Here is a 9,226-nt window from a genome sequence, read left to right on the forward strand (position 1 = left end):
TGCTCCCATTTACAGACGATACATTCCGATAGTAATAAAAACAAAACAACGAAAGTCAGAAAAACATCGACCTATTCACTATACTACGGCATTAAATTATTGATTGAAAATAGGAACCAAAATAGATGGGGATTTACCTACGATACCGTCTAACAATCAAACGAATTTTGGCTCTAACTGTTAATGGACTGAAGACACCAAGTGGGTCATATAGCTTTGCTGTTTCTTGAAGTATGGACCGTTTTGTCATGGAATCAAACGTAGGAATGTTCTTTTGTGCCACGGATAGCTGGTCTGTAATAGGATCCCATCGCATGCCAAGAATCTTCGTGACCTTGTCAGAGTCAAGCACATCTTCGGCTTCAGCAAGACCTCGCAGACAATTGCTGTTGGAGTTCCAGGAACGTAAATTAAAGCCAGCAGACGACATCAGATCACGTGTATCACGGAAGTAGTCTGCTACGGTACCCTCATCTGGAAAACTGGAAATAACATTGTCCACATACAAGTCCTTCCTCAAGGTTTCACACACCCAGACGTGTTCATTTTTATCGAGGTGTTTCATAAGTGTCGCGTGCAAAATGGTGAACAAGTAGCGCCAAATAGAACGGATTTGAACCTGTAAGTCACCAAACTGCTATATGGATTGTTGCTGTCGCTCAACCACAGGAATCTCGTTACGTCACGGTCTTTCTCGTCTAGTTGCACGTGCAGGAACGCCTTTTCAATATCGGTGCATACGGCAAATCTATGTAGGCGAAATTTCATAAGGATACCAGTCAAGTCGTTGAGCTCTGGGGGATTAGATTCTAAACAGTCGTTCAGACTAGGGGAATCTTTGTTCTGTCGACAGCTACAATCAAATACTATTCGGATAGGCGTAGTAGCCAAAATTCTTCTGCAAGATATATGGAAACAGAAATATGACTGGGATGTTCCCCTCCCTGAAGACATACAAATTCAATGGTATCATTTAGCAGAAGACCTAAACTATTCGATTGTGACAAGATTCCCGAGGTACTACTTTAATGAAGCAGATGACACAAGTACTTCCGGTATAGCAGAAGATGTATCCCTTCACGTATTTTGTGATGCCAGTCTACATGCATATGGATCAGTGGTCTACATATCTCGAGGAAAGAAGTCTACATTTGTTATGGCGAGATCGCGGGTTGCGCCACTGAAACAGTTGACCCTACCAAAACACGAACTCATGGCGGCAGTGATCGGAGCCCGTCTATTGATCACACATTTAAGACAAAGATACTGGATACCTGCTCTCAGACAGTACGTCCAGAGCCTTCTGCGAAAGTGAACCCAGTGTCGAAAGGTTACAGGAAGACCGTATGCAGTCCCAGACCCCGCGCCCCTACCTAAGATGAGAGTTCAAGACGCATCCCCTTTTACAGTAACTGGAGTCGATTTCACGGGGGCGCTTTATGTTAGAAACAGAAACAGACGAGCTGTTCATCTCGAGGTGGTACCAGATTTATCTGAAGAATCTTTCATCCAGGCTTTCAGACGATTTACCTGCCGAAATTCACTACCCCGTATCCTGGTATCTGACAATGCAACTACCTTTAACGCAGCAGCCAACAGCATTCAGCTATTATTGAGATCAGCGACTATCCAAGATACTTTCCATAGCCAAGGCACCGAGTGGAGATTCATACCTAAGCGAGCACCATGGTTCGGTGGATGGTGGGAACAGATGATTGGACTAATGAAAACCACCATTAAAAAGGTACTAGGTCGTGCATTTATCAGCTACGAAAGCTTACGTACGATCGTTACAGAGATAGAGGGAGTCATGAATGACCGACCGCTTACCTACGTCACAACTGATGCAGCAGATCCGGATCCACTTACACCAGCGCACCTGCTCTACGGACGTCGTATTACATCCCTTCCGCATCTAGAAGAAGTTCCTGCACCCCAACCCTCTACACAAACGGAACTATCCAAACGTGCAAGGATACTGAAACAACTGATCGGCAACTTCCGTGAAGGATGGCGACATGAATACCTGACGTCATTACGCCAATACCACCAGACGACAGGAAACAACACACAGACATTAAAGGTTGGCGATGTGGTGCAGATATACGATGACTCACTAAGGACTCATTGGAAACTTGGAACTATAGAGCAGCTCATCACCGGAAACGACGGTCTTACACGTGCGGCGACGTTACGCCTGAGTAATGGACTTATAACATCCAGACCCATTGTGAAACTCTACCCCTTTGGAGTAAAGATAGACTAAAATTTATCATTTCGGGCCCGGAGGATGTCCGAGAAACATACCCAAATATTCTGCGCGAAGACCAAAACGTCATGACGCGGGGATCGAATGCAATCGTGCACGGCACTGGATCAGACTCAGCTTTTTGCGGGTTAGTACATGTTTTCGTGCGTGTAAATAAAAGACAGATAAACACAACCTAATTATTGCTCTCTATCCCCACAATACAGTTGTATTTCTGTACACATCTTCACATTTGGACAATTTACTTCTGATGGCTTGGGCATTACGTCGGTATTTATCATATAAACACCTAATAAAGAGGAGCGCCATTATGCCAAGTTGCCCTTACGAAAAATGGATCATAAACTGTACGCGAAAATACCTACAAAAGCGCAAGAATCCCACTGGACAGCTGCATTCAAAGAGATGTGGCTAACAAATTTCCGATGTAAATATATCAAAGGTTTTGAGTATTAAAAATTTGAATATCTAGGCAAAAACAAAAAAGTAATTCTGTGATTAGCATTCTCTTGGCTTTTTAGCTTACACCTAACACGAAAAGCTCACGGTGAGGCTTGTGATCGGCCTGGTCCGTCTTCTGTTGTCTGGTCCGTCCATTGTCCAACAAATTTGACTGATCACACTCTAGAGTCACAATTTTTGACCTAATCTTAATCAACTTGCAATGTGTACCCTTAATAAATCTTGGACGGGGTTCGATATTGGGGTTCTTCTGGGGTCACCAGGTTGAATCAAAGGGGAAAAGCTGGTAACACGAGACTAGGAAACAAGAGCCAATTAAATGAGAGTTTATCCAAGGTCAGTGAATTTCGGGAAGTCTTATATTGGGTCACCGAAAATGAAAATTTAGGGAAAAATGGAAAGTTCTGGGAAAATGTTAAAATGTTCAGTGCTATGGGGGCATGATTCAAAACAGTATTTCTATTATTCAAACACATTTTGGGTAATTGTGGATAAAGATAATGTAATGGAAATTTGTTTGGAATAATTTTGTTTCTGTAATTTTGGAAGACTTGAAAAGGGCTGAGCAGTCCGTACAACGGTGTTTGGGATGGGCATAAGCGAGGTGGAGGCCGAAAAATAGGCAGTATTTGGTCAATGAAAGGATGGTTTAGTCGGGGAAAAGGCAGGGAAATGCAGGGGACGTGAAAAGAAGTGGCAACCCTGAAAAAAAATTTCATTAAAAATGGTTAGTGAAGTGAAATTGATGCATATTGTCACATATTTGTAGAAAAGGTAGTCATCTTCCAGAGCACACCCTGTAACAACTAGACAACAACTCTTTGTGAAGCTGGACATCGAAAGACAACAGAAGGAGTGTGTTAGACATGAGACAGAGCATCCTGAACGACAGACGTAAGATTAATAGTTTTTATCTCATTTTGGTTTGCAATTGTATATAACATCAATCTGGACAATATCATGCTTTTCCAAAGTTTTGAATTCTATTGCCACAAGACCCCGACTTGCAATAAACACTTGGACTGTAAACTTAGCGAGAGGTTTGATGACAATGATTTGTTTTTAGCTCATCCTGACACGAAGTGCGCAAAAGGTAACTTTTTGGTGATCACCCTGTGTCCGTCTCCTTTGTCGTCTGGTCCGTCCATGTGACAACAATTTAACAGTTAACACTCTAGAGGTCACAATTTTGGGCCCAATCTCATGAAACTTGGCAGTCATGGTGCCCTCTAGAAAATCTTGGACGGTTCGGATATTGGTCATCCTGGGGGCCAAAAAACCAGGTCTCCAGTCAATCAAAGGTAAAGCTTGTTAACACTCAATAGGTCCGCACACTTTAGCCAAAATTAAGAAATGGTCAGAAATGTTACCCTAAATAAAATCTTGGATCATTTTAGGGTAAAAAACCTCGAGGTCACCAGGTCAAAAATCAAAAGAAAGCTTGTTAACACTGTAGAAGCTACATTTAGGACGTCTCTTCATGAATCTTGGTCAAACGTTTATCTTATGATCTCATCGCAAGTCCAGTTTCTGAATCTGGGCATGTACGATTTAAACACTAGGTTCACCAGGTTCAAATCAAAGAAAAGCTAGTTAACACTGTAGTGCCAAATTATGACCATTCTTAATGAATCTTGGACAGAATGTTTATCTGGATGACTGTAGGCCAAGATCAAAGCTGGGTCTGGTGGGTCAAAAACTAGTCCCTAGTCAGATCAAAGGGAAAGCTTGTAACACGCCGAGAGGCCAATTTATGACTGTATCTTTCATGAACTTAGGCAGAATGTTAAGCTTGAAGATCTTTAATGGTCAAGTTTGAATCTGGGGTCATAAGGGGTCAAAATTGTAGTCACCATGGCAAATCACAGGAAAAACCGAGGTAACACTTTAGAACCACATTTATGGACCATAATCTTAATGAAACTTGTCAGAATGTTAATCTTGATGAGCTTTAGGTCAGAAGGTCAGGTTAGCAATACAGGGCCTTCATGCCACCCCCGCCCCCATGTTTTTTAATTACTTCCCGTTTATGTTACTATAAATAGCTTATTTAGTAACTTTTTATTAACGGGCCATAGGGAAACACCGGTGACCACTGTTCTGTGGTACAACATGAATGGTCCCTCCATTTTTTATATGTGTATTTTGACATATCAGAACCTTGTAAGAGTTTTTATGCCCCCCGAAGGGCGGCATATTAGATTTCAAATGTCCGTGCCGTTCGGGGTTTGTAGTTCGTTCGTTCTTCCACAATGTTAACTTTTTGCAGAAGGCACTTTACTCTACGATTCACTGCACCCAAGACCTTCAACTTAATGTTGATAGGACTCGACCCCCTACTGGACTTTAGGTCACCAGTCATAGGTCAAGGTCACCAGTCAAAGGTCAACAGGCGCCTGCAAAGGGCAATTTGTCACCATTATTGACAGCTCTTGTTTTTTTTTGTTCTTCTTTGTTAATTTTCTGTCCCGTTGGTTGTTTCTGCCTGTTGGATTTAGTGGGCTAGAGAAAAATATGAATTTCTAAACAATTTACACAATACGAGTGTTCCTTTAGGTGACCCTCTACATGACTATATCCGTCCATAAGTTGATCAGCCGAAACACATAACCCCCAAGGCTTGGCTTATTTGCCGTATATGACTATATAAAAACTTGAAACTCTTTGTCAAAACTGCGGGTCCGTTTGCCAAATAATTTTACACAAATGGTGTCTTGTGGTGAACAACTACCAAATTCACTGGCCATCAAATAATGTTTGATTCCTTGGGGTGGGTGGGGGGGGGGGGCTCATATTCCATATGGCTATACAGAAAACTTCTTTCTCTATGAACTACGTGGCCGATTGTAAAATAATTTATTTGAATTACCTTTAAGAAATTTTCAACTATATGGCTCTAATTCTTTTGACTGATCTTGATAAAGATTTTGACCTTCTTGTCCTTAAGTGCATTGATAACATGTGAGTGATATTGGGCGAAACATGCCCCTCTTGATAAAATCGGAGGACTTTGACCTTTCTGAACCAGTCACGCTATTGTTTTTCCTTTCTTTTTCAGCGAGTGGTAAGACAGAAGTACTATAAACATATATAAAGAAGTCGAGATCTGATTCCAGAAGTACATAAGATTGAGGGTTAATTATTGGGACAATATGGACTCTGGGAAGACAAAATTGCCAAGATACACATTCGAATGTTAAGGGAAATAAAAATTTTTGGCTCCCAGTGTTTCTACGAGCCTCGGCGTGAACATTCTTGGTTAATGTTTTTCCGTGTTACTATTCATACATCTTACGAACTTCACATCAACAATGGTCAGGAAACAAAAAGTGACGTGGCAGGGGCTGGGGCCATATACCCAAAGTCAGGTCAACAAGGTGTATTACTTGGGTTTATTGTTAAGGGTGGATGATTTTTCTGTCATATCTTTTTATTATTATGGCGTAAATATCTTACTGTAACAGTTAACATAACCCAGGGGGGTCCCATCACAAAGGATGTGCAGGGGCTGGCACATTATACACAAGGTCCAAGTCACTAAGGTGTTATAATCATTTTTAAGGTAAAAGTTGTTTCGGGCAACCTTTGTTGGTGTTTTTAGCTCACCTGAGCAATGCTCAGGTGAGTTTTTTTCTGATCGCTCGATGTCCGGCGTCGGGTGGGGTCGGGGGTCAGTGCCGCCTTCACATGTTAGATGCTTGTGCCTGCGATAGAGGGCTGTTATTTTTCACTGATCTGTCTTGATTTTGGGGGTCAGAAGGAGTATCCTTGATGAAATCAGCCGAGTTTCGAAAAGTGGGTCACTCGGATCAAAAACTAGGTCACTAGTCCAAATCAAGGAAGAACCTGTGTAGCGATAGAGGCTGTATTTTTCCATTGAGCTTCTTGAAATTTTGTCATAAAACAAGAAAAGATTAACCCTTGATAAATCTAGGCCGACGTTGAAAATGGTCATCCGGGGTCAAAACTATGTCACTAGGTCAAATCCAGAAAAACCTTGTGTATTGCGATAGGAGGCTGTATGGTTCATGTTATCTTCATGAAGTTTGGTCAGAATATTACCTTGATGAAGTCTAGGCCGAGTTTCGGAAAATGGGGTCATTTTTAACTCGCTCTCTGGGATTACTGAATGATTTGATTCATACTTGAAATCAGTTGTTCAATAGTATCACCCACATCCACATGACACAATGTGCATAACTCTGGGACACCAATTTTTAGGAATAATACCCCCGGGTGTGTCTTGAGTAGTAATAGTTATGTGAGTGTGTGTTGATACACTTGGATATTTACCTCTTCTTAGTACTTGGGGTATTGGTGGGGGAAACCAGGAAAACCCTCCCTAAAGAATAAGCTATGGTGCAAGATCTTCATCCAGCCACCAGGGGGGGGGGGGAGCAGTAAACCGACCTGAAACTCCAGTGTTTTGCCACAGATGGGCCCGTAGTTGCACGGTCGAGCATCGGAAAATAGGCAAGCCACACTTCGTCCGGGGGTACAGCGCTGGTTGGATAGACACGCAAAATATAGAAGCGGAAAACAACTTTCATGAATATTTTTTTTTTTAAATAGTTTTAAAAAGGATGTTCATCCACATTGGTCAGAGGGCCAAAGTCCTTAAGATGAAGAGCTTAGCCCATTTTGACCTCTTGTAATTGAAAAAATTTAAAAAGGGTAAAAAGGTTTACATTTTTGGTCCTGCAGGCAGATGCCCTTTAAGTACAATGCAACATATCATCTTACTGGAGTAGAAGTGCCATGGGACAAGAAGAACTTATTGGACGCAGAACAGAAGACGCTTTAAAGGCGACTGCAATATTACCATCAACTGCTAATGCATGTTCTTCATGATATATAGCAAGGTAAGATACTCTTGCGGAACGAATGATGCTTATTAGAACCACAACAGCCATTAGAGTATGTTAGGTGTGATATATACTAAGGGTAACCATAACCCAAGTCAATGTGGGACCAGGGCATTATGTAGACCGAGAGCAGTAAGATCATGTCAATTTTGTTAGTGTTGCATTGTAAGAGAGTAAAAGGGCGGAGTGCCCCACCCTTTATTCTTGCGCCTCCTGCTCGTATTTGGCACCATTAAATGTGTATTTTGGGCCGGTCTATATGCCGCCTTGTCAATTCACTGATCACAGCCGAAACTGCGATGCGGGAACAAGCAATCAAGTTTCAGTCGGCATGACTTTTGGTATTTATCTGCCATGTAACTACAATTACATTAAAAAGGTTGAGTCCATTATATACAGTGTGGGCCGTGATTTTCAAAACTTATATGGTCAAGGGGGGGGGGGACAGGAAACGGGACAGGGAATAAGTTAAAAAAAAAGTCCTGAAAAATTTAATTCTGATTTGTTGTGGTTACGATCTGCAAGTTTTAAAGACAAATTGTCCTAAAGCACATCTTACACCTGGTAAAATAACCAACCTATAATTTAACTGTTGAGGAAAATCGAATAAGAAAATAGCCTGGGACGTTGTAGTGGACAGGGTTACAACCTTCGTCTGTTAAAATTCAATTTTGTGTCATGGCATTTTGCTTTCTCGCAACCTAACATTTTATTTTCAGGAAATACATCGGTTTAGATTCTTATGTATACAAACAAAATTTTTATATTTGCATTAATAAATTTTGGCCTTAATAGGAACATGACAAATCATCAGGCAGAAAATTATTGACGAATTTTGTTCACTTAAATGAATAATACGGACGCTGGGTAGAAAATGTTCGAAACCATCAGTATTGTCGGTTGATGTAGAATCGCTAGAATTAACTTGGGGCTATTTCAATCAGAATACTTACACAAATTGTGTATGTACAGACTGTTATGGCGAAAATCTGATACACCACTAATATTTTATATCTGTATAGCAACTCATAAAACCTTCTCAGAAATTGATGGCCTGATTGCAAAGTGATTTACCAAGACACTATTATGGCGACCACTACATAGTCCATAATATTCTGAAAATAAAAGACAGCCACCAGGAATTAAGTATTACTTTTATACGTCCCGGCCCTAGAAGAGGTGGGGCGATTATGCAACACCCAGGGCGGCAGTGGCGGTCCAAAACATGTCCGCGCCCTCAAGTCAGACAGTTTGCATCTGATCTTCCACCAAACTTGTGACAATGTTTATTGGTATAATATCTTGGCCAGTCGAATAACCACAAAATCCCGCCTAGGCATTCTTGAATTATTGCCCTTTAATTACTAAAATCCTGCAATGTAAGCCGGTTCTGCCATCTAAGGATTAACTTTTTCATCGGGATCTTCACCCAAACTTGTGACAGAGCTTTTGGCATAAACCCAGCACCGAGTTTAATAATCAGCAAAATCATCTCCCCCCGCCAGTAACGTAGAAGATGGGCCGCTTATAACCGTGTACGACTCCAAAAATCTATCTGCAAATTTATCCTTGGTCTGCCCTAAAGTCAAACAGGTAGCAGCCGGATCTTAACCAAACTTATGACAATGTT

At 41.4% G+C, this 9,226-nt stretch overlaps 1 protein-coding gene across 1 annotated transcript; it reads left to right on the forward strand.

The window, feature by feature from the left end:
• Positions 1-1,378: 1,378 nt before the first annotated feature.
• On the forward strand, positions 1,379-2,266 carry LOC128556618 (uncharacterized). The gene has a single exon (XM_053542170.1). The coding sequence runs from the start codon at positions 1,379-1,381 to the stop codon at positions 2,264-2,266; it is 888 nt and encodes a 295-aa protein (XP_053398145.1).
• Positions 2,267-9,226: the final 6,960 nt, after the last annotated feature.

Source organism: Mercenaria mercenaria, chromosome 4 (genome assembly GCF_021730395.1).
Source record: "Mercenaria mercenaria strain notata chromosome 4, MADL_Memer_1, whole genome shotgun sequence".
NCBI classification, from domain to species: Eukaryota; Metazoa; Mollusca; class Bivalvia; order Venerida; family Veneridae; genus Mercenaria; species Mercenaria mercenaria.